Consider the following 27,128-nt stretch of genomic DNA (forward strand, 5'->3'; position numbering starts at 1 on the left):
TACTTGGGGTGAATTGTGAAGTTTGCAGCTGAGCTGAAGAAGATATGCCAGGATTTCCGTCGTGCGTTTTAAACACAGGTTTTGAGCTGTTTCTAAAACAGCTTAATAGCTTAGAAAATAGCTATTTCTAAAAGCCATGTCCTGATTTCAAAATACCAGATTTTCCCTCTGCAAAATGCCACTGTTTTGTTGTTGTTGTTGAGTAGGCTACCAAAAACTGGTTGACAATGAAATATCAGAATAACAGAATAACATAGTTGGAAGGGACCCTAGAGGTCTTCTAGTCCAACTCCTTGCACGGACAACTTCCTTTCTTTACAACTTCCAGTATTGGAACATTCACAACTTCTAGAGGCAGGTTGCTCCACTGATTAATTGTTCTAACTATCAGTGAATTTCTTCTTAGTTCTAGGTTGCTTCTCTCTTTGGTTAGTTTCTATCTGTTGCTTCTTGTCCTGCTTTTAGGTGCTTTGGAGAATAGCTTGACTCCCTCTTCTTTGGGGCAGCCCTTCAAATATTGGAAGACTGCTATCATGGTACCCCCAGTCCTTCTTTTCATTAAACTAAACTTTTCTTTAAACTACATTAATGGAATAGATTAGAACAATAACTTTATTGTCACTTTGAACGTACACTAATCGGCATACATTAAAACGAAATCTCGTTGCATTCAGCTCTCAAAGGGTCACCGCCTCCGATACACGCTACATCAATATGACAAAAATAAATAAATACATGCAGAATTATGCATATACCCACATATATTATATGACACAGAGAAACAACACTGTCTAGTTCTGATTATGTAGACATGTGCATGGCGAGAAAAAAAAATTAAGATCTGCACAACCAACCGCATAGTGAGAGCCGTGTCTTCAAATATTTTACAATGGTTGTAAAAACAGCTGCATTCACACAGCCTGGTTTACAATTTGGCCCGTGAGTTACAACCATCCTCTGGATTCATGCCTACCCTATAGTACTAAATCAGGGGTCTTCAAACTTGGCCCTTTTATGACTTGTGGACTTCAACTCCCAGAATTCCTCAGGCAGGCACTCTGGCTGAGGAATTCTGGGAGTTGAAGTCCACAAGTCATGAAGGGGCCATAGTTCCCCCATGCTGGCTCAGGAATTCTGGGAGTTGAAGTCTACAAGTCATCAAGGGGCCAAAGTTCCCCATGCTGGCTGAAGAATTCTGGAAGTTGAAGTCCACAACTCATGAAGGGGCCAAAGTTTGCCCCATGCTGACTCAGGAATTCTGGGAGTTGAAGTCCACAAGTCATAAAAGGGCCATAGTTCCCCCCATGCTGGCTCAGGAATTCTGGGAGTTGAAGTCCACAAGTCATAAAAGGGCCAAGTTGGAAGACCCCTGTACTAAATCATAAGCTATCTAAATGGCTGTGTTGGCCAACATCCACACCATAAAACAAGCAATGGGGGAGTTTGTGTGTGGCTACAACTAACTTGGTTTAGCATCTGCAAGATTGTTCACTGAAGTGGTTAAGCAAACTCCAGCCAAGAAGTGATGGAAGGATCTCTGCTAAATCAGAGCTGATGCAATATTTGGATTCAAGCCTTCAGCTTTTGTGCAGTTTTTGCTCTGAGAATCCAGAATCAACAACTTTGCTTCCTATCTTTAGCAAAGAAAGCAACTCATCCGTCCAATATCGCTGCAATGATGCAATCCAGGAAAAGGGAGATAAAGCGGTCAGTTCTTTTGGTCTTATGCTGTCCAGATGGGTTAGAGAGCATTTCTCTTGCCTTGCTAACAAGCTGGGGAAGATGGGAGTTGTGATCTAACATCTGGAGGTCCATGAGGCTGGGGGAAGCCTGTGCTTGATTCTGCCTGGAGAGATGTAACAGTCTTTGGTAAAAGATGAATAGCACAGATGGACCTTGACGTATGACCCAAACTTTCTTTTTTTAAAAAAAACATCATTGATTTTTAACATACATTTTAATATTTGGTAAACATTGTGTTGTCTGGGTTAGTATTTAAATGACAATCAATAACAATTAATTTCTATAATTCTATAGTATAATATAATAGTATGGTATAATATAGTATAGTATAATATAATAGTATAGTATAATAACTTTACTTGATTTCCTCTTCTTCCAATAATATTCTCTTTAGCCAACCTTAAATTAATACAGTCCTTATTTAAATAAATGACAATTAAATAGAAACATTTTTCTCATGTTGCTGCAAATAATAACCACATCAGTATAAAGCTTCTTTTCATTGATCATCTTGATTGCCTTGTCATAAATCCTGTTTATATTCTTATTTAATTTTGCTTTCCCCACAGTATTCAATAGATAGATGATAGATAGATAGATAGATAGATAGATAGATAGATAGATAGATAGATAAACAGACAGATGATAGATAGATAGATGATATAGACAAGCAGATGATAGACCGAAAGACCGAAAGATGATAGATAGAGATGATAGATAGGTAATAGATAGATGATAGATGATAGGTTGATAGATAGACAGAGACAATGAGATAGACAGTGAGACAGATAGATAGACAGATAGATAGACAGATAATAGATAGATAGTCAATGTCAGACAGACAGATAGATGATAGATAGATAGATAGATAGATAGATAGATAGATAGATAGATAGATAGATAGATAGATAGATAGATAGATAGATAGATAGATAGATAGATAGATAGATAGACGGACAGATGGATAGATGATACATGATATAGACAGATAGGTGATAGGCAGAGAGAGAGAGAGAGAGAGAGAGAGAGAGAGAGAGAGAGAGAGAGAGAGAGAGAGAGAGAGAGAGAGAGAGAGATCCCAAAATAATCAGTGAACTTCTGTGGGTTAGTGAGCAGAGACGGAAGGACAGATGAATAGATGATAGATGATAGATGATATAGACAGATAGGTGATAGACCGACAGACATACAGGCAGACAGACAGATAGATGAATGAGAGGGGGAGAGAGAAAGGGGGGGAGAGGGAAAGGGAGAGAGGGAGGTGGGGGGAGAGATCTCCTTAGTTTATCGTTCCTCCTCTAAAAACCCTGTGCATGGCCAAGGATGCCCTCAGTTCCCTGGAAAGGTAAGATAGGCTATCGCTAGCATGCCCGCATTTAAAAATATTTAAAAAAAAAAACAACAACAGAGGGCATGGCATCGCCTAAGTGGGACAGTTCCTGCCGAGCTGCAGTCCGTGTGAACCGGAGACATCCTGTTTCCTTTCTGCATTCCCCTCTGGGAAGGCCCTTCATAGACGTTCCCCCAAGGAGCCCTATCAGTCTCCAAGATCAGAAGCCAGAGCGGGAAGGAAGTGTGGACAAACTTAGAAGAGGTTCAGAAGGAACCCGGTGCCAGAAAGGAAAGATCAGCAGTCCTCAGCTTATAACTGTGAACTAGACTGTGTCTGTGTCACATATGGAGTGTGTATGTGTGTATAGGCATGTTTTTTTTGCCATGTTTATGTAGTGTATATTGGAGGTGGCTTGAGAGCTGAGTGCAAAAAATTTTTGTTTTAATTTATGCTGATTAGTATATAGAACAGAACAGAACAGAACAGAATAGAAATTAGAATTGAAGAAAAGAACATAACAGAACAAGACAGGATAGGATAGGACAGGACAGGACAGAACAGAACAGAACAGAAATACAGAATAGAATAGAATAGAATAGAATAGAATAGAATAGAATAGAATAGAATAGAATAGGATAGGATAGGATAGGATAGGATAGGATAGGATAGGATAGGATAGGATAGGATAGGATAGGATAGGATAGGATAGAATAGAATAGAATAGAATAGAATAGAATAGTTGGAAGGTACCTTGTTAGGTCATAAAAAAGGAAATAGAATAGAATAGAATAGAATAGAATAGAATAGAATAGAATAGAATAGAATAGAATAGAATAGAATAGAATAGAATAGAATAGAATAGAATAGAATAATAGAATAGAATAGAAAAAATAGAATAGAATAGAATAGAATAGAATAGAATAGAATAGAATAGAATAGAATAGAATAGAATAGAATAGAATAGAATAGAATAGAATAGAATAGAAAATATGGAATAGAATAGAATAGAATAGAATAGAATAGAATAGAATAGAATAGAATAGAATAGAATAATAGAATAGAATAGAAAAAATAGAATAGAATAGAATAGAATAGAATAGAATAGAATAGAATAGAATAGAATAGAATAGAATAGAATAGAATAGAATAGAATAGAATAGAATAGAATAGAATAGAATAGAATAGAATAGAATAGGACAGGACAGGACAGGACAGGACAGGACAGGACAGGACAGGACAGGACAGGACAGAGCAGAATAGAGCTGGAAGGGACCTTGGAGGTCTTTAGTGCAAACCCCTGTTCAAGCAGGAGGTAAGTGGGGAAGAGTATGCCTCAAAATGCTGAGTGGGGCACTCTATTATCCTGAGTATTTCTTTGGGATTTGAGCAATGCTTTTTTGTCCCTTAGCATTGGGCAACCTCAGTCCATTGCCTTAATTCATTGTGAACTGAGAAAATGGTTAAAGATGTTGTGAGAATACAACCCAGGGACATAGTAGCCTTCATTCTTCTGGCAATGCCTAGATTTGCAACACCAATAAGCTTAGAAGGGGTCACGTTTGAAAGCAGTGATTTTGTTATTAATACAATAGAAGCTGAGACTCTGGAAAGAGTGCAGAGAAGAGCAACAAAGATGATTAGGGGACTGGAGGCCAAAACATATGAAGAACGGCTGCAGGAATTGGGTATCCCTAGTCTAAAGAAAAGAAGAACTAGGGGAGACATGATAGCAGCGTTCCAGTATCTCAGGGGCTGCCCCAAAGAAGAGGGAGTCAAGCTATTCTCCAAAGCACCTGAAGGCAGGACAAGAAGCAACAGATGGAAACTCATCAAGGAGAGATTCAATCTGGAACTAAGGAGAAACTTCCTGACTGTTAGAACAATTAACGGAACAACTTGTCTCCAGAAGTTGTGTGTGCTCCAACACTGGAGGTTTTCAAGAAGAGACTGGACAGCCATTTGTCTGAAATGGCCTAGGGTCTCCTGCTTGAGCAGGGGGTTGGACTAGAAGACCTCCGAGGTCCCTTCCGAGTCTGTCATTCTGTTCATACAGAGGGTTCAGTTAGCAAAACACCAGCTTTACACACACCGCACCCCTTGAGTTCAACTCTGTCTGAGAAAACTCTTTTAGCGTATACAGAGCTGGTCTGTGAATGTGCTTCTCCGGTGTGAATATCATTCACAATTTTTATTTCCCTCTCTCTCTCTCTCTCTTCTTTCCTACAGAGAAACATGGAGGCATTTTGTCAGAAGGTGGGGCTTCGCCAGGTGCCTCCAGAGCTTCACCCAGACGTGTCCAAAATCGACATCTCTGGAAATAAGATTCAAAACATCACCAAGAGGCCCCTGACCTTCTACACGTCTCTCCGGCATTTAGACGTCAGTTCCAACCTGATCGGATTCGTCGAGCCTGGGATCTTTGCGGAGTTGAAGAAGCTGGAGGACCTCAACTTGGCCAACAACCAGCTCTATCTGTTGGCTCAGGAAGACCTGTGGGTTGGGTTACTACCCCAGGTTAGGAGACTGGATTTGTCTCACAACAGTCTCTACAGCGGCATGGCGGAACACTTCATTCACCAGGCACCTTCGCTACGATATCTGTCCTTGGCGGAAAACAGCATTATACACATCTCCCAAAGCATGTTTCAGGGTTCTCCAGAGCTGGTTGAAGTCAACTTGCACAACAACATGATTATGGAGATAGAAGAAGGTGCTTTTGAGGGCCTGATGCGTCTCTCCAAGCTGGATCTCTCCATGAACTCCCTCACTTGCATCGTTGACTTCAACCTCAAGCAGCTGGACCTTCTGGATCTCAGTCGGAACAGCATTGAGTCCTTCCACTCCACCCAGTCGGAGGAGGACTTCAACTTGATCTGGCTTGACCTGAGTGAGAACAAGCTCCTTCGCTTCCCGGTTCTCCCTCAAGCAAACAAACTGGCTTATCTGAACCTAACCAAGAACATAATGCAATTTGTCATGGTGGAATCCCAGAGCGACGTAGACTATCAGTGGGAGGATGGTCCTCAATATCCCAACAATTCCCACCCTCCCTACTTACCTGCCCTGTTATCCTTGGACCTCAGTTACAATGAGATCCAATCCATCCCAAGCCAATTCTTTGACTCCATGTTTTCCATCCAATTCCTTAATTTAAGCAAAAACTGCCTGAGGATCTTCAAGACAAGCCACCCGCTGGCCTCCTTGTCCGTTCTTGATATTAGCTGCAACTCTTTGAAGGACCTTCAGTTGGACACCGACACCTTGAGTGGTTTGCAGGAGTTCCACCTCCAAGACAACCAGCTTCAGGAGCTGCGTTCAGATATCTTCCAAGCTCTCCCTCATCTCCAGTGGCTCGATCTGAGGAACAACAGGGTCAGCCTCTGTGACTCGCATTCAGGACCAGGAAGGCCCCGATTGTCCCCCAAGGTTCCTCGCGGCTGTGTCTCGTTTGCGCAAGTTCCCGAACTTCAATATTTGTACCTTTCTGCCAATCGTTTGAAGAAACTACCCATCTTCAGCTTCTTCAGGACTAACCTCAGGATGCTGGATGTCTCCATGAATTGGGGGCTTCAGATCGAAGCCAAGTCACTGGCAGGCTTGGAATTTTCACTGGAATATTTGGATTTACACGGGAATGGCCTGACCACGCTGAACGTGGATTTCCCCCTTTTTCCTCACCTCAGGTATCTCAATTTATCGGACAATCAGCTTAGCTGGTTGCCCACTTGGTCAGAAGATTGCTGTGTCCTTGAAATCTTAGATCTTCAGAACAACAGCTTCAACAGCTTGAAAAATAGCCAGATCCCAGCACTGGAGAAAAACCTACGGAATTTATACTTGGTAGGGAACCCACTCAGTTGTTGCGGGAACATCTGGCTCTCTCAGATGATCCATAAAGCAGTGGTGGAGATCCCAGATCTAGACCTGGTCAAGTGTCAGTTTGCCCGGAGTTTGGGCTTTGAGGAAGAAGAGGTCCACGTGAGTCACGTTAGGCCTGCAGACTGCGAGAGAGAGGACCTCAAGAAAATGAGCGTTTTGATTTTGCTGGCGATCCTGCTGGTCCTCTCGCTGATCGTCATCGGAGTGGGTTTGGTCTGTTGTTATCGGAGACACTTATTTGGGCGCCATTACAAAGTGTAGACCGAGAGGTGTAGGCCTTGTACAGTTGTCTTTCCATCTGGTGGATGCCGGACAACACCCTGGAGCCAAAAAGTTGATTCAATTCCTCCGGGGAGTTTCCAAAAGGCTGTGAAAATTTGGAGGATGCGATTGTGACTCATTCTCACATCCAAGTCATCATTCGGGGAGGATGCTGGTGAGAAACCATGAGGCCAAGATAACTCTCTTACGGATCTAGAAGAGAGCTTCCCAAGCGTGGCAACTTTAAGAAGAAGAATTTTTAAGTTCTTAAAGAACTCAAGAAATACTTTTGAAGAAGAGATTATTGGACAACCGTTTGCCTGACATGGTGTAGGGTCTCCTGCTCGAGCGGGGGGTTAGACTAGAAGACCTCCAGGGTCCCTTCCAGCTCTGTTATTGTGTTAAGAAGGGTGGACTTCAATTCCCAGAATTCCCTAGCCCAGGGGGAGGCAACCTTGGCTCTTTTATGACTCGTGGGCTTCAACTCCCAGAATTCCTGAGCCAGCATGGGGGAACTATGGCCCCTTCATGACTTGGGGACTTCAACTCCCAGAATTCCTGAGCCAGCATGGGGGAACTGTGGCCCCTTCATGGCTTGGGGACTTCAACTCCCAGAATTCCTGAGCCAGCATGAGGGAACTATGGCCCCTTCATGGCTTGGGGACTTCAACTCCCAGAATTCCTGAGCCAGCATGAGGGAACTATGGCCCCTTCATGACTTGGGGACTTCAACTCCCAGAATTCCTGAGCCAACATGGGGAACTATGGTCCCTTCATGACTTGGGGACTTCAACTCCCAGAATTCCTGAGCCAGCATGGGGGAACTGTGGCCCCTTCATGGCTTGGGGACTTCAACTCCCAGAATTCCTGAGCCAGCATGAGGGAACTATGGCCCCTTCATGACTTGGGGACTTCAACTTCCAGAATTCCTGAGCCAGCATGGGGGAACTATGGCCCCTTCATGACTTGGGGACTTCAACTCCCAGAATTCCTGAGCCAACATGGGGAACAATGGTCCCTTCATGACTTGGGGACTTCAACTCCCAGAATTCCTGAGTCAGCATGGGGGAACTATGGCTCCTTCATGACTTGCGGACTTCAACTCCCAGAATTCCTGAGTCAGCATGGCTCAGCTTGGAAACCTCTCTTTCCCCTCAGCATGGCTGGCTCAGGAATTCTGGGAGTTGAAGTCCACGAGCCGTAAAAGAGCCAAGGTTGCCTACCCCTGGACTAGGCTGAATCCTAGGATTGTAAGGGGGCAGTCAAAAATGCCAAGATGGCGAACGCAATCCCACAATGGAAGCCTCCACTTTTTTTTTAATGTGTGTTGCACATCAGTGTCACTCTGTGGCGCACCATCGACCGCTTCCTTCTCTCACGGTTCTGGATTCATGGAGTTTGTTAAGTTGCGTTCTTTGTTATCTGTGGGAGTCAGTGGCTCAATCATGGGGGTGCCAGTGGGGATCAAAAAAGCCAAGATGGTGGCTACTCTGAGGTGACTGCAGGCAGCCCTCGCTTGCTTTTTAGGCACTGCGCGTAAAAGTTGGCGGAGTTAGGATGGCACTATGGTGGCCGCCATCTTGACTTTTTTGACCACCCTTGCTCAGTAAGCAGGCAGGTCTGAGGAAATACAAATTACAGACGTCATCAGCAACATTATTGTATTATATTTTGCACCGTCTGCTTTTATTGAAACAGGCAAAGTACCATAAAATTACACTCGGCTACTTTTTCATATTTTTTTCTGGTAATGGTATAAAAACATGGGACTTTTTTTTGTCAGGAGGGGGATTTCTTCTGCCCTGCCTATTTTTCCTCTGAGATCTCCTAGTGGTCTACCATCCAAGTCCACACCACTCTGACTTTTGCATGAATAAACAGATGGATCTTTTTGCAGTTTTCCAGATCAGCCGGAATAGTCTCAGCTCTGCCATTTCCTGTACATTAAGTTTCCATATTTGGGGGTGGGGGTGGGACCTCCCCCACATGGGTGGGGCCTGGGACATTTTCCCTGCTTAAAAAGAAAAAAATAATTTCTTTCTGGCCTTTGGTGCAATTTAACTGGATATAAGGATCAAACTACCTCTCTCGTTTTACATGCTCCTTCCCTGCAGCAAGAAAGGAATTTGAATTGGTGGCTGGCAGGAAAGTGGGAGCTAATGTTGTGTCTCTGGAAATGCCCAATGGCTGCACATATGTGTGCACATATGTGTGCCTGTGCACACATATGTGTGCCTGTGCATGTATGAAATTGTGCTTTATGGCTGAAAATCCAGAGTGCGCAAATACATGCAGTCCACAGCTTACGACCGCAATTTCCAGTGCTAAGCCAAACCATTGCTAAGTGAATTTTGGCCTATTTTGCGACTTTTCTTGCCACCGTTGCTAAGTGGATCACTGCAGTTGTTAAGTTAATCACACGGTCGTTAAACGAATCGGGCTTCTGCATTCACTTTGCTTGTCAAAAGGGGATCACGTGACACCCGGAACACGGCAACTGTGTCATAAATACGAGTCAGTGGCCAAGCTTCTGAATTTTGACCACGTGACGCTGGGGAGGCCGCGACGGTCGTAAGTGTGAGGAATGGTCCTAAGTTGCGTTTTTCCCAGCGCTGTTGTAACTTTGAACGGTCACTAAATGAACTGTTGTAAGTCGAGGACTGCCTGTATTCCTAACATGATACACATGTTTCGCTGTATCCAGGACCTGGGTTAATTCAGGAACCAGGTCAGGCATATTGTGTGAACAGAGCCAATGTGAATGTGTGAATGGAGGTGTCTGCAGGGCATGGTTAAAAATAAATAAAAATCAAGCGGGCATTTTTAATGCTGCATTGTAAGCTCCACCTGTTTTTTATGTGGGATGGGCCGCTGTGGCCTCCATCTTGACTTTTTTGACCACACCCTGCAGACCCCCCCCCCCAGCTCAAGGCAGTGTTTTCCTTCAACCTTCCTCACGACCTGTTGGACAGGAGTTGGGCAAAGGAAACCAGGTTAGTGTGGAAGACACTGCTTTGATAGAACTATGTTAAACCCCAAACTGGATTAACTGTACAATACTATTGTTCATGAAAATGTTTTGTCTAAACAAATAAACTATATTATGCCCTGCTAGGATGATCTGTTTCTCTGTTAATCTGTTATGTAACACTCTTCCTCCTCCTTCTCCTTCTCCTTCTCCTCCTCCTCCTCCTCCTCCTCCTCTTCTTCTTCTTCTTCTTCTTCTTCTTCTTCTTCTTCTTCTTCTTCTTCTTCTTCTTCTTCTTCTTCTTCTTCTTCTTCTTCTTCTTCCTCTTCCTCTTCCTCTTCCTCTTCCCCTTCTTCTTCTTCTTCTTCTTCTTCTTCTTCTTCTTCTTCTTCTTCTTCTTCTTCTTCTTCTTCTTCTTCTTCTTCTTCTTCTTCTTCTTCTTCATCGTCGTATTTCCCACCTTTGTTTGGTCAAGCCAAGGTGCCACGTATACCTGATGCTCCCATCTGCCACTCTGGGAATTGGTCCACACACATGTTGGCTGGGGAATTCTGGGAGTTGAAGTCCACACATCTTCAAGGTTCCCCCTTTTTTTAATAGGGGAAACATCCCACACCACCCAACCATTGGAAGAATGGGACTTGGAAGGAGAGAAACGGCGACAAGCAACACATCCTACCTTGCAGGACTGTTGTAGGAGGCCTGCAAAGAGGATTGAGAACGTTTGTGGCATCTGTAACTTGCCAGCCTCATTTGTGAATTTTGGTTTAATGTAGCTGCAGACACATCTGAGCTTTGCAAAATCAGTAGGTGGGTCTCCTATAAGAATCGGGCCTGTGAAGAATGATCATAGCCACAAATTTCAGTTTTCCAAGAGGCTAAATTACAAAGCAAATTCTGCAGATTTCCCTGGAATTAATTAGTCGCCCGTCTGCCTCCCAAACTCCCTAGGGGAACACGAAGCTTGAGTCACTAGTGGGGTTTGTTTGATAAAACATTTCTGGAAGAGCAAAGTGGACTTTGGATCTGTGCCCAACAGAGACAATATTTTTGGCCTGCTATATAGCTATTGTTCCTCAACAAACAGGACACAACTGTTGCTAGACATAAAACCTGAAACATGTGGTAACCATTGTCCTATTGGGGAAGACGTGTGACGGCAGCAAAAAATAAAAAAAACCACTTTCAGTTAAAAGAAAGAGTAGCCAGGTGGGTTATTTTCTCTTTAAGGCAGTGGCTTTCGTCCCAATATGGAGGAGGACGAAGGGGTAGTAATCTGTAGGCCTAATTATTTTGGTTAGGGTCATAATTACAGTAGAATAGAATAAAATAGAATAGAATAGAATAGAATAGAATAGAATAGAATAGAATAGAATAGAATAGAATAGAATAGAATAGAATAGAATAGAATAGAATAGAATAGAATAGAATAGAATATATGAGGATGGTGATGGGAATAGATTAAACTAGACTAGACTAGACTAGACTAGACTAGACTAGAATAGACTACACTAGAATAGAATAGAATAGAATAGAATAGAATAGAATAGAATAGAATAGAATAGAATAGAATAGAATAGAAATACAGAATAGAATAGAATAGAATAGAATAGAATAGAATAGAATAGAATAGAATAGAATAGAATAGAATAGAGTATATGAGGATGGTGATGGGAATAGATTAAACTAGACTAGACTAGACTAGACTAGACTAGACTAGACTAGAATAGACTACACTAGAATAGAATAGAATAGAATAGAAATACAGAATAGAATAGAATAGAATAGAATAGAATAGAATAGAATAGAATAGAATAGAATAGAATAGAATAGAATAGAATAGAATAGAATAGAATAGAATAGAATAGAATATATGAGGATGGTGATGGGAATAGATTAAACTAGACTAGACTAGACTAGACTAGACTAGACTAGAATAGACTACACTAGAATAGAATAGAATAGAATAGAATAGAAATACAGAATAGAATAGAATAGAATAGAATAGAATAGAATAGAATAGAATAGAATAGAATAGAATAGAATAGAATAGAATAGAATAGAATAGAATAGAATAGAATATATGAGGATGGTGATGGGAATACTGTAGACTAGACTAGACTAGACTAGACTAGACTAGACTAGACTAGAATAGAATAGAATAGAATAGAATAGAATAGAATAGAATAGAATAGAATAGAATAGAATAGAATAATAAAGTTGGAAGGGAGCCTGGAGGTCATCTAGTCCAACCCCCTGCTCAGGCCGGAAACCCTATACCATTTCAGACAAATGACTGTCTAGTCTCTTCTTAAAAACCTCCAGGGATGAAGCACCTCTGTGCACTTCAGTTCCCAGAATTCCCCAGCCAGTCACAAGGTTACTAAGCAAACCATGCACTAATTAAGCGAATCCGACTTTCCTTATAGATTTTGCTTGTCAGAAGCTGGCTGGGAAGATTGCAAATGATTTTCACGTGACCCTGGGACACTGCAACTGTGGTAAATTCATGCCGGTTGCTGAACTTCTGAGTCGCGATCGTGAGCGTGACTATGGGGATGCTGCAACGGTCATAAGTGTGAGCATGGGTTATCAATCCCTTCTTTTAGCACTGTCCCAACTTCGAATCTTAATTAAACACGTGGTTAAAAGTCAGGGACCACCTATATACAACCAAAATGCAACCCTAAATTTCCAGTATTTAGTGTCCATTCGTAGTTACAACAGCACTGAGCAAAACAGAGCCTTAAAATTTCCAGTATTTAGCCTCCATTCAAACAGCGCTGGAAAAAGTGACCTATGAACGTTTTTCACACTTAACGGCCATTGCCAGCATCCTCACGATGTGATCAGAATTCGGACGCTTGGCAGCTGACTCGTATTTATAACAGTTGCAGCATCCCCAGGGTCACGTGATCCCCTTTTGCCACCTTCCAACCGGGAAAGTCAACGGGAAAAGCCAGATTCACTTAAAAGCCACGTTACTCGCTTAACAACGGTGGCGAGCAAGGTCAGAAAAGGGGGCAAAACCCAGTGGCGTAGCGTGGGGGGTGCAGGGGGGGCCGGCCGCACCGGGCACAACATCTGGGGGGGGCGCGCTCGCACTGAGCTGCTCAGGGAGCCCCAAGGGCTGCACAGAGTCGGCTTGGCTCCGCTCTCGAGCTGCTCTTTCTTGCAAAGCGAAACGAGTCCGGCAGGTGAGATGGGCGGCCACATAAACTGAATAAAATAAATAGAAGCACCCAACTCTCCGCCCAGGCTCAGGCCAACCGCAAGCGCCCCGGCAGGCTTGGCCGAGCGAAGACGGACCCGCCGGCCGGCTGGCCTAGCTTCGTGCGCATGCGTGGCTTTATTTAGCGGGGCTCACGTGCGAGCTTGAATGCAGCGGCTCTTGCAGGTCGGAGCCCCGCCCAGCCACCCTCGAGAGGGACCCGGAAGCATCCCGCATGCGCGCGACTCTTCTTGGAAAGTCTACGCCGCTGCGGGGCGCGTCTTTTCAGCAGTGCCGTGACGTCACCGCCCGCCCGCCCCTCTATTTCCGCTTCCGGTTGCCTTGCCCCGCCCTGGGTGCTGACAACCCACGCTACGCCACTGGCAAAACCGGCTGAACAACGGCCTTGCTTAGCAATGGAAATTTGGGGCTCAGCTGCAGTCGTAAGTCGAGGACCTCCTGAATGTCCCTTGTCTTGCTTCCTTTGATTTATTGCCCCATCCACCGAGGTCTTTATCATCTCTAAACATTTAAACCATTGGAGGGCTCTCAAAGGGAGCTCTTAAATTAAAGACTGTGCACAGCTAGAAAGCCACCGCAAAGGAGAATTTTTCTGGGAAGGGACTCTTCAGAGTTACCTCCACGGGTGTGTGCTATGTCAGCACCCTGGCCTTGATGACTAAAGAGCACACAAGGTGAACGGTGCAATTTGATTTTCCCTTTCATTTTTCCCCCCAAAAAGGAACACCAGATGCTGCTATGCATGAACCAAGAATGAAGAAAAATGAACTTAATGGAACAGGAGTTGCCTTCAAAAGTTGTGGGAGCTTCATCACTGGAAGCTTTCAAGAAGAGACTGGATCGACGTCTGTCAGAAATGGTGTGGGGGTCTCCTGCCTGGGTGGGTGGGGGTTGGACTAGATGACCTAACAAGGTACCTTCCAACTATTCTATTCTATTCTATTCTATTCTATTCTATTCTATTCTATTCTATTCTATTCTATTCTATTCTATTCTATTCTATTCTATTCCTATTTCTTTTTCTATTCTATTCCTTATTTCTATTCTATTCTATTCTATTCTATTCTATTCTATTCTATTCTATTCTATTCTATTCTATTCCATTCCATATTTTCTATTCTATTCTATTCTATTCTATTCTATTCTATTCTATTCTATTCTATTCTATTCTATTCTATTCTATTCTATTCTATTCTATTCTATTCCATTCCATATTTTCTATTCTATTCTATTATTCTATTCTATTCTATTCTATTCTATTCTATTCTATTCTATTCTATTCTATTCTATTCCATATTTTCTATTCTATTCTATTCTATTCTATTCTATTCCATTCCATATTTTCTATTCTATTCTATTCTATTCTATTCTATTCTATTCTATTCTATTCTATTCTATTCTATTCTATTCTATTCTATTCCTATTTCTTTTTCTATTCTATTCCTTATTTCTATTCTATTCTATTCTATTCTATTCTATTCTATTCTATTCTATTCTATTCTATTCTATTCTATTCTATTCTATTCTATTCTATTCTACTCTACGTATACCAGGGCTTTTCAACCTTTTCACCCACTGTACCACTTTTAGGATATGGCAACATCCGAGTACCACCAGTCGCCTAGGAAGGTGTTAAAAACTTGATGACCCAAAAAAAAAAGGAAAAAAGTGATCAAGTACAGGTAGTCCTCGACTTACAACAGTTCGCTTAGTGACTGTTCGAAGTTACAATGGCACTGAAAAAAGTGCCCCCAAGCCAGAGCCGAGCAAGACACCTGCCTGCCCGCCCGGCGGCGCTCTTCCTCCTGTCCGAGGTGTTCATTGTTATATTTCTGTGGAGGATTGGCACAGATTGGTTTTTATTCCCCCCCCCCTCTGCTGGGTGGTTGCAGCAGGATTTGGTCACTTCACATGACCCTGGGACACTGTGACCGTCATAAATATGAATCGGTTGCCAAGCATCTGAATGTAAATCATAAGACCCTGGAGATGCTGCAACATTCCGGCTGATCGGCGCTTCTTCTGGGCTCAGCAGAAGCGCCAGGATTGGTGCTGAGCTCCAGCTGGATCCTGGTGCTGATCCTGGCACTTCCGCTGAGCCCCGACAGCCCTGCAGCTCCAGCCGTCTCTCGTTCAGGCTTGTGTGGTGCTGCCACCGGTTCAGCTCATTCCCCTCCCCCGCTACCACTTCTCTAGGATAGTTGCGTGCCGTCTGCCAGGTGCCAATGTACCACAGGTGGTACCCGTACCACTGGTTGAAAAGCCCTATTCTATTCTATTCTATTCTATTCTGTTCTGTTCTATTCTATTCTATTCTATTCTATTCTATTCTATTCTATTCTATTCTATTCTATTCTATTCTATTCTATTCTATTCTATTCTATTCTATTCTATTCTATTCTATTCTTTTCTGTTCTGTTCTATTCTATTCTATTCTATTCTATTCTATTCTATTCTATTCTATTCTATTCTATTCTATTCTATTCTATTCTATTCTATTCTGAAGAAAATCATGGTTCGGTCTGGAGGTTTGGTCTATCAGGCTAACCAGTGATCAGAAACAGGAAGATGAATAACAGAATACAAAGCTGTCACTTAGCAACAGAAACCTTGGGTTCAATTGGGGTGGCAGGTTGAGGACTATTTGTAACAGAGTTGGAAGGGACCTTGGAGGTCTTCTAGTCTAACCTCCCACCCCCACCCCCACCCCGCTCAAGCAGGGGACCCTAGAGCATTCTGGACAAACGGTTGTCCAATCTCTTCTTAACAAGCTCTAGTGTTGCTGCCAGATGTAGCTTCCAGCTGTTCAATGTGCTATTTCTGACAAGCAGCTACAGGCAACCCTTGACTTACAATCGTTCATTTAGCGACCATTTGAAATTACAACAGCGTTGAAAAAAATGACTTATGACCAAGCCTCACATTTATGACCGTTGCAGCACCCCCTTCGATCAAAATTCAGACTAGCCAGCAGTCTGCAGTTAGTCCTCATCTTACGAGCACAGTGGGGCCCATTTCTGTTAAGTGAGATGTTTGTCAAGAGTGCTTTTCCCCATTTTATGACTTCTCTGGCCACCATTGTTAAGTGAATCACGGCAGTTGTTAAATGAATAACATGGTTATTAAGTGCCTCTGGCTTCCCCATTTGCTTGTCACAACAGCCTTTGGGACACAGCAACGGTCGTAAGTATGAACCAGTTGCCAAGTATCTGAATTTTCACCACCTGATTATGGTGATGCTCTAAAGGTCGTAACTCTGAAAAACGCTCCTACGTCACCTTTTTCAGGACTGAGGTAACTTTGAATGGTCACTAAATGAATGGTTGTAAGGCGAGGACGACCTGTATTTTGGAGATAAACAAGATAAATAAATATAGATTCCAACAATGAATGGGAGATATAACTGAGATGTAACTAAGATATAACTTAATTCTATAATTCTATGGATTCACTATCTTTCAGTTGCACAGTATATGAATTAATCATTTCAAGTTTTTCTGACCGCAGCCTAAAGCCACCTAAAACCACAACCTCAGATTTGGTAATAATAGTCTCATTCTGCATGTTTTTTATTTATTTTCAACATATATATATGTGTATGTATATATATATACAGCCCACACAAGCTGTTGATGAATTTTTTAAAAACAAAAATGCGAAAACAGCAGAGTGCTTGCAATTCTCTCTCCTTATTGTTGACTTTCATGGTTTCCTGTTGACAATCAGGGAGACTTGAGGTCACCGGAGCATGTGCAGAGAAACACACTTAGCCAAGAAGGGCAGGATGGTCCCATGCATGCGCACACACACACACACACACACACACACACACACACACACACACCCTTGGCTCTCCAAATACCTCATCTTGACAGACTTGAACATTGGGCACTATCTAACAAAAGTAAATTCAATGGTGAAAAAAGTAAGGTTCTACATTTAGGAAAGAAAAACCAAATACACAGGTATAGTATAGGTGGCGAACCTATGGCACGCGTGCCACAGGTGGTACGCAGAGGCCTCTCTGCGGGCATGCACGCTGTCGCCTCAGTCCTAGGCCTTCAGCTGGGTTTTATAAAACCTTTTCGCTTTAGGCCTCCGCCGCCATGTACACAAAAAAAGGTTCAATCAATCAATCAATTTCAACTTCTCGCGGGGAAAAAAAGATCTAACAAAGTTGGAATTGATTGATTGAACTTTTTACTCCCACCCAGTCTGCCGTTACCACTGCAGCCACGTCCACCCAATGGGCCATGACCACCCAGTGTACCCTTGCCACCCGGTACCCGATGATACATAAGTGGGTTTCGGGTTGTAGTTTGGGCACTCGGTCTCTAAAAGGTTAGCCATCACTGGTATAGGTGGTACCTTGCTCAATAGTAGTAAACCGTGAGAGGGATCTAGGAGTCCTAGTGGACAATCCCTTAAATAGGAGCCAGCCGTGTGCTGCAGCTGCCAAAAAAGCCAACACAGTGCTGGGCTGCATTAACAGAGGGATAGAATCAAGATCACGTGAAGTGTTAATACCACTTTACAATGCCTTGGTAAGGCCACACTTGGAATGCTGCATCCAGTTTTGGTCACCATGATGTAAAAAAGACGTTGAGACTCTAGAAAGAGTACAGAGAAGAGCAACAAAGATGATCAGGGGATTGAAGATAAAACATATGAAGAACGGTTGCAGGAACTGGGTATGTCTAGTTTAATGGGGGGAAAAGGAATAGGGGTGACATGATAGCATCTTCCAATCCCTGAGGGGCAGCAGATAAAGAAGGGGGGGTGGGGGTGGGGGTTCAACCTATTCTCCTGAAAGCAGGACAAGAAACAATGGATGGAAACTAGTTAAGGAGAGCAGTGGCCTAGAAATAAGGAGAAAATTCCTGAGAGGGAGAACAATCAATCAGTGGAACAACCTGCCTCCAGATGTTGTGGAAGAGACTGGACTGCCACTTGTCTGAAATGGTAAAGGGCAGGGGTAGGCAACATTGGCTCTTTTATGATTCGAGGGCTTCAACTCCCAGAATTCCTGAGCCAGCCATGCTGAGGGAAAAGGGAGAGGTTTCCAAGCTGAGCCATGCTGGCTCAGGAATTCTGGGAGTTGAAGTCCACCAGTCACGAAGGGGCCATAGTTCCCCCATGCTGGCTCAGGAATTCTGGGAGTTGAAGTCCACGAGTCATGAAGGGGCCATAGTTCCCCCATGCTGGCTCAGGAATTCTGGGAGTTGAAGTCCACGAGTCATGAAGGGGCCATAGTTCCCCCATGCTGGCTCAGGAATTCTGGGAGTTGAAGTCCACGAGTCATGAAGGGGCCATAGTTCCCCCATGCTGACTCAGGAATTCTGGGAGTTGAAGTCTGCAAGTCATGAAGGGGCCATAGTTCCCCCCATGCTGGCTCAGGAATTCTGGGAGTTGAAGTCCGCAAGTCATGAAGGGGCCAAAGTTTTCCACATGCTGGCTGAGGAATTCTGGGAGTTGAAGTCTGAAAGGCATGAAGGGGCCATAGTTCCCCCATGCTGGCTCAGGAATTCTGGGAGTTGAAGTCCACGAGTCATGAAGGGGCCATAGTTCCCCCATGCTGGCTCAGGAATTCTGGGAGTTGAAGTCCACGAGTCATGAAGGGGCCATAGTTCCCCCATGCTGACTCAGGAATTCTGGGAGTTGAAGTCTGCAAGTCATGAAGGGGCCATAGTTCCCCCCATGCTGGCTCAGGAATTCTGGGAGTTGAAGTCCGCAAGTCATGAAGGGGCCAAAGTTTTCCACATGCTGGCTGAGGAATTCTGGGAGTTGAAGTCTGAAAGGCATGAAGGGGCCATAGTTCCCCCATGCTGGCTGAGGAATTCTGGGAGTTGAAGTCTGAAAGGCATGAAGGGGCCATAGTTCCCCCATGCTGGCTGAGGAATTCTGGGAGTTGAAGTCCACGAGTCATGAAGGGGCCATAGTTCCCCCATGCTGGCTGAGGAATTCTGGGAGTTGAAGTCCACGAGTCATGAAGGCGCCAAGGTTGCCTACCCCTGGTATAGAGTCCCCTGCTTGAACAGGTGGTTAGACTAGAAGACCTCCACGGTCCCTCCCCAGAGGCAGTCCAGAAGGATTCCATGACCAATGCTATCAAAAGTAGCCATGGTGGCACAGTGGTTAAGATGCAGTACTGCAGGCTACTTCTGCTGACTGTCGCCTGCCAGCAGTTTGGCAGTTCGATCCTGACGGGCTCAAGGCCGACTCGGCCTTCCATCCTTCCGAGGACCCAGATTGTTGGGGGGCAAATAGGCTGACTGTGTAAACCACTCAGAGAGGGCTGTAAAGCACTGTGAAGCAATATATAAGTCTAAGTGCTATTGATAGCTCTAACTCTGCTTACTGCCGGGAGTTCGATCCTCACCGGCTCAAGGTTGACTCAGCCTTCCATCCTTCTGAGGTCGGTCAAATGAAGACCCAGATTGTTGGGGGCAAATATGCTGACTCTGTAAACCGCTTAGAGAGGGGCTGTAAAGCACTGTGAAGAGGCATATAAGTCTAAGTGCTATTGATAGTGCTAAAAAGTAATTGAGTAACTTTTTAGGGAGCTGAAGACCCCTTTAACTCTGTTATTTCGACTACCTGTGTACACTTAATTAAGCCACAGAGCTGCTTTAATCGGCTCTGAACAAAATATGATTCCAGCTCTGGTTGGAGATTTCCAAATTCTTCTGACCCCCAAGCTGCAAGACTGCCGTGGGGTGAGGGGTGGGGTGGGGTAGTCATCAGCATCCATATTCTAACTCTGGAACACCCCCTGAGTCAGACAGGAAAGCTGAGTAGTCTTGAAAGACTTTACTAATGCTTTCAGACATCCCATAAATTAAAAACAGATCCCGGAGCAAAGTTCCATGCCGGGTTGCGACTACAAGTGTGCGCAGCTTTGGAAGAGAATCTGTATTAAATGTGCTTTGGGCCAGTGCTGAGTGAGCCAGTTTGATATCCCTGTATTTTTAGAATGAAGTCATGCTATTGCTAAAAAAGATTTATGCTCAGTCTTTGAGTCTTTTGGCTCCCTCTGAACTTTTCTTAGATCCAGTCTCATGTGGTAGATCCAAATCAGAGACAGGAAAAGAGAGACAGAAGTCCTTTTTTTAAAAAGAGTTTAATTTAAACTCCATTAAAATGGATGCATAACTTCCAGTGTATTTAACCGGATGGCGATGAGGCTCAGAAAATCAGCTCTGATTTGATTTGATTTTCCAATTCCATTTAGAAAAATCAATCCACTCAAATCAGGGGGTCCTTGGTGCTCTCTGATTGTTTTCTTGCAAATATTTCATTACCCAAGCTACATAACATCATCAGTGCTAGAAGGGAGGGGGGGGAATGGAGAAGGAGGAGGAGGAGGAGGAAGGAGGAAGAGGAGGAGGAGGAGGAAGGAGGAAGAGGAGGAGAAGGACTGTGGTTCTTGGTGCTTTCTGAGCTTCTGGTACTTTTCTTGCAGATGTTTCATGACCAAATTAGGTAATATCATCAGTTTAAATCCCACTTCTTCCTAGAACTGATGATGTTACCCAATCTGGTCATGAAACGTCTGCAAGAAAATTACAAAGTTCAGAGAGCACTAAGGAACCCACAGTCATTGTCCTCCTCCTCCTCCTCCTCCTCCTCCTCCTCCTCCTCCTCCTCCTCCTCCTCCTCCTTCTCCTCATCTTCCTCTTCCTTCTCCTCTTCCTCCTTCTCCTCCTCCTCCTCCTCCTCCTGATCCTCATCTTCCTCTTCCTTCTCCTCTTCCTCCTCCTCCTCCTCCTCCTTCTCCTCATCTTCCTCTTCTTTCTCCTCTTCCTCCTTCTCCTCCTCCTCCTCCTCCTCCTTGCTGGCACTGATGATGTTCCCTAGTTGGATCGCAAATTCTAAATGGATTTGAAAGCATCCATTTTCATCAGACATCCTGAACAGATGTGGAAATTCAGACCGGGTCGCTGAAGATATCAGCTCTCTTTTAACAGATTTTCTGAATTCAATATTTTAATTGATTGATGGGTTGATCGATTAGGTGCCATCAAGTCATTGTTGACTATTAACAATTCCATAGATTTTCTCCATGGAACTCTGTCCCCAACCTGGTGCTTCAAGTCCCTATGAAGATCTGTCCCCAGTCTGGTCCTTAAGGTCTTCCAGTGCTTCCACATCACTGCTGTAACTGAGTCCCTTCATCTTGTCTTTCTATCCTCCTTTCCCAAATCATTTTGAATAGAATAGAATAGAATAGAAATTAGAATTGAAAAATAGAATAGAATAGAATAGAATAGAATAGAATAGAATAGAATAGAATAGAATAGAATAGAATAGAATAGAATAGAATAGAATAGAATAGAATAGAAAATAGAATAGGATAGGATAGGATATAGAATAGAGTAGAGTAGAGTAGAGTAGAGTAGAGTAGAGTAGAGTAGAGTAGAATAGAAATTAGAATAGAAATTAGAATAGAATAGAATAGAATAGAATAGAATAGAATAGAATAGAATAGAATAGAATAGAATAGAATAGAATAGAATAGAATAGAATAGGATATAAAATAGAATAGGATAGGATAGGATATAGAATAAAGTAGAGTAGAGTAGAGTAGAGTAGAGTAGAGTAGAGTAGAATAGAAATTAGAATAGAATAGAATAGAAATTAGAATTGAAGAATAGAATAGAATAGAATAGAATAGAATAGAATAGAATAGAATAGAATAGAATAGAATAGAATAGAATAGAATAGAATAGAATAGAATAGAATAGGATAGGATAGGATAGGATAGGATAGGATAGGATAGGATAGGATAGGATAGGATAGGATAGGATAGGATAGGATAGGATAGGATATAAAATAGAATAGGATAGGATAGGATAGAGTAGAGTAGAGTAGAGTAGAGTAGAGTAGAGTAGAGTAGAGTAGAGTAGAGTAGAGTAGAGTAGAGTAGAGTAGAGTAGAGTAGAGTAGAGTAAAGTAAAGGGACGCGGTGGCTCAGTGGGTTAGGATGCTGAGCTTGTCGATCAGAAGGTCGGCAGTTTGGCAGGTCGAATCCCGAGTGCCGCGTAACAGAGTGAGCGCCTGTTACTCGTCCCAGCTTCTGCCAACCTAGCAGTTCGAAAGCACGTAGAAAAGCAAGTAGAAAAATAGGAACCACTACGGTGGGAAGGTAACAGCATTCCGTGCGCCTCTGGCATCTAGTCATGCCAGCCACATGACCACGGAGACGTCCTTGGACAAGCGCTGGCTCTTCGGCTTTGAAACGGAGATGAGCACCGGCCCCTAGAGTCGGAAACGACTAGCACGCATGTGCGGGGGAACCTTTACCTTTACCTTTACTCTACTCTACCTTTACCTTAGAGTAGAGTAGAGTAGAGTAGAGTAGAAATTAGAATAGAATAGAATAGAATAGAATAGAATAGAATAGAATAGAATAGAATAGAATAGAATAGAATAGAAATTAGAGTTGAAGAATAGAATAGACTAAATTAGAATTGAAGAATAGAATAGAATAGAAATTAGAATTGAAGAATAGAATAGAATAGAAATTAGAGTTGAAGAATAGAATAGAATAAATTAGAATTGAAGAATAGAATAGAATAGAAATTAGAATTGAAGAATAGAATAGAATAGAATAGAATAGAATAGAATAGAATAGAATAGAATAGAATAGAATAGAATAGAATAGAATAGAATAGAATAGAATAGAATAGAATAGAAATTAGAATTGTAGGATAGGATAGGATAGGATAGGATAGGATAGGATAGGATAGGATAGGATAGGATAGGATAGGATAGTGTAGAGTAGAATAGAATAGAAATTACAATAGAATAGAAATTAGAATTGAAGAATAGAATAGAATAGAATAGAAATTACAATAGAATAGAAATTAGAATTGAAGAATAGAATAGAATAGAATAGAATAGAATAGAATAGAATAGAATAGAATAGAATAGAATAGAATAGAATAGAATAGAATAGAATAGAATAGAATAGAAAATATGGAATAGAATAGAATAGAATAGAATAGAATAGAATAGAATAGAATAGAATAGAATAGAATAGAATAGAATAGAATAGAATAGAATAGAAGCTGGAAGGGACCTTGAAGGTCTTCTAGTCCAGCCCCCTGCTCAAGGAGAAAAACTATACCATCTCAGACAGGTAACTGTCCAGTCTCTTCTTAAAAACCTCCAGTGATGGAGCGCCCACAATTTCTGGAGGCAAGCAGTTCCACTGGTTAATTGTCCTCAGGAAGTTTTTCCTTAATTCCAGGCTGCTTATCTCCTTGGTTACTTTCCATCCGTTGCTTCTCCTCCTTCCCTCTGGTGCTTTGAAGAATAGTTTTAATAGTTTTCTTCCATTGGGTTAAAAATAACCAACAGCTGGTGACTTTCACAGAGGTTTTCAGGCTATGCAGGCTAAAGTGTATTAAAATAAAGTCTGCAGGCCACCAAACTGTGGAACTATGGATTAGATTAGAAGAAATAGACATTTACCACAATATCACATGCGTATCCATATCCATAATTCAAGAGGCAGCGTGTGAAATTGGGCAAAACCCACTCAAGTTTAGCTCGTTCCTTCAATAGCTTGAAATTAGCAGTTTTTTTCAAATGTGAAAAAAAGAGAATAGGTCACACTCGGAAAGCTAGAAAGCCAGAGGCCAGTAATAATCTTTGATATTAATTTTAGAGCGAAAAGGCTAAGTTCTCACTCTTTCATACAGCTATGAATGACGGAGAGGTTATATCAAGGAAGAAATTCTCCAGACTTTTAATTCTCGGAGACTTGCCACTGGCAAAAATTGCCGTGGGCCATGAAACTAATCATCAGAAACTTCACATAAATTTTAGGATAAAAAAAATGGGCTTTGGGCTTGATCCAAGGAGCGTGTTTTTTCCCCCCAAGTCAAGCTGTAGTCTGGAGAAAGGAATCTGGTTGGAGAGACGTGACCACTGGGGCCAGAAAAATTAACTCTTGAGCTCTTCAAAGTGTAAAGTTTTGAATTTTTTTAAAAAATGTGTCCAGTTTTGGTCACCACGATGTAAAAAAGATGTTGAGACTCTGGAAAGAGAGCAGAGAAGAGCAACAAAGATGATCAGGGGACGGGAGGCTGAAATGTACAAAGAACGGTTGCTGGAATTGGGGATGTCTAGTTTAATAAAGAGAAGGGCGAGGGGGGGACATGATGGCAGTCTTCCAGCATCTCAGGGGCTGCCCCAAAGAAGAGGGAGTCAAGCTATTCTCCAAAGCGCCCGAAGGCAGGAAAAGAAGCAACGGATGGGAATTGATCAAGGAGAGATTCAAACTGGAAATAAGGAAAATTTTTCTGACAGTGAGGACCATCAACCGGTGGAACAGCTTGCCTTCAGAGGTTGTGGGCCCTTCAACACTGGAAGCTTTCAAGGAGAGACTGGACAACCATTATCTGAAATGGTGTAGGGCAGGGGTCTTCAAATTTGGTCCTTTTATGACTTGTGGACTTCAACTCCCAGAATTCCTCAGCCAGCGTGCCTGGCTGAGGAATTCTGGGAGTTGAAGCGCATAAGTCACAAGAGGGCCAAGTTTGAAGACCCCTGGTGTAGGGTCTCCTGCTTGACTGGAGGGCTCGACTAGAAGACCTCCAAGGTCCCTTCCAACTCTGTTATTGTTATTGTTGTTACTGGTATAGCATCCACTGCTTGAGCAGGGGGTTGGACTAGATGACCTACAGCAGGGGTGTCAAACTCAATTTCATTGAGGGCCGCATCAGCACTGCGATTGACCTCAGGGGGCCGGGTGGGTGTGGCCAGGGTGGGCATGGCCTACTGGGTGGGCGTGGCTAGAGTGTGTATGGCCTACTGGGTGGGCGTGGCCAACTCTACATCGTTCGCATCAAGGGTGCCTATGGGGGCCTGGGCAGGAGTGGGACAGATCTGAGGGTCTCTGGCAGAAGGAGGGTCTCTGGGCCAGGGCCAAGGCAGTGGGGGCCGTTCCCTCACTGTTTCCAGGGTGGCTTCGCGGGCCGCATGAAACCACTTCGCAGGCCACATCTGGCCCCCGGGCCTTGTGTTTGACATGTCTGACCTACAGGGTCCCTTCCAACTCTGTTATTCTGCATAAGAATTAGGGGTGACATGATAACTGTCGTCCAGTGGTTGGTGGGCAGTCACAGAAATATGGAGGTTGACGTATTCTCCAAAGCACCAGAAGGCAGGATAAGAAGACTCAGAGGTATGATTTGTTTTACCCTAGTTCAGGGGTAGGCAACCTTGGCTCTTTTATGACTCGTGGACTTCAGTTCAGGAATTCTGGGAGTTGAAGTCCACAAGTCAAAAAAAGGCCAAGTTTGAAGACCTCTGAACTAAAGTAAACTATAAAGTAAACAAAACTAAACTAAACTTACAATGGCTTAGTTCAGGGGTAGGCAACCTTGGCTCTTTTATGACTTGTGGACTTCAACTCCCAGAATTCCTGAGCCAGCCATGCTGAGGGGAAAGGGAGAGGTTTCCAAGCTGAGCCATGCTGGCTCAGGAATTCTGGGAGTTGAAGTCCCCAAGTCATGAAGGGGCCAAAGTTTCTCTCAGACTGGCTCAGGAATTCTGGGAGTTGAAGTCCACGAGTCATAAAAGAGCCAAGGTTGCCCACCCCTGCCCTAGTTTATTGTTGAAATCCTAATTAACCTGGGTATAACTGTACAACTGTAACCCATTCCATACGGTGTGAAGCTAGTGACTGGCGTTACACTGTATCTAAACGCCAAACCACAACCATGGTTCGGTCCAAGGCACCAACACAGCCACTGCACTAACTGCAGAGTTTGCAAAGTTGGGAACATTTGTGTTTTGTTAAATTCATCCTCCACACTTACTTTCAACAGCTTCGTTTTCGTAATCTTTGACATTCATGCATTTGGGATTTTGGCGTGTTTCGTATTTGCCTGGAAAGGGGGGTGTGAGTTCTACATTTGGCTAAGATTTGCCATCTTTCATCTTCCCTGGATGATCATCTCCCAAATTTTTCTTTGGGGCGAGCAAGATAATCACTGAGCAGGATGTGTTGTAAGAAGGACGAGAAATCTCTGCTTCTGGGACAAATAATCTCTTTTTGCAAGGCAATTTGACTTTATTGTGCTTGGAAAAAGATACGGCTTTCCGTTTGTCGGGACCATGAGTCACTCCCATGCTAGTTTTTTGAGGGAGGATCTGAAGCTGTCTTTGGGGGTTTATTGTAGTCAAAGGGGGATGATGGTGGCTTAGTGTGAGACGTGACTCCCGGGGTTGCGGTCAGGACTGTTTTCTTTCATGAGTCACCAAAAAGAGACGAATAGATTCAATTGGTGTTCATTCTGTCCCAAATTTTATATACAGGTAGGCCTCGATTTAGAGAATAGAATAGAATAGAATAGAATAATAGAATAGAATAGAATAGAATAGAATAGAATAGAATAGAATAGAATAGAATAGAATAGAATAGAATAGAATAGAATAGAATAGAATAGAATAGAATAACAAAATTGGGAGGGACCTTGGAGATCATCTAGTCCAGCCCCCTGTTCAAGCAGGAGAACCTATATGATCTCTGATAGGTGATTTGCCAGTCTTTTCTTGAAACATTCAGTTTTCTATTCTATTCTATTCTATTCTATTCTATTCTATTCTATTCTATTCTATTCTATTCTATTCTATTCTATTCTATTCTATTCTATTCTATTCTATTCCATATTTTCTATTCTATTCTATTCTATTCTATT

At 43.0% G+C, this 27,128-nt stretch overlaps 1 protein-coding gene across 1 annotated transcript in view; it reads left to right on the forward strand.

Moving 5' to 3' along the window:
* The window catches only part of LRRC32 (leucine rich repeat containing 32), a gene marked incomplete at both ends in the record, with an annotated part of 9,018 nt that extends 1,802 nt beyond the window's left edge, over positions 1-7,216 (forward strand). The window contains one exon of the mRNA XM_081328039.1: positions 5,303-7,216. Coding sequence (XP_081184165.1) covers positions 5,303-7,216 — 1,914 coding nt within the window. The remainder of the gene's footprint in view (positions 1-5,302) is intronic.
* Positions 7,217-27,128: the final 19,912 nt, after the last annotated feature.

This window comes from Vipera berus (assembly GCF_964194415.1).
Source record: "Vipera berus genome assembly, chromosome: 4".
NCBI lineage: Eukaryota > Metazoa > Chordata > Lepidosauria > Squamata > Viperidae > Vipera > Vipera berus.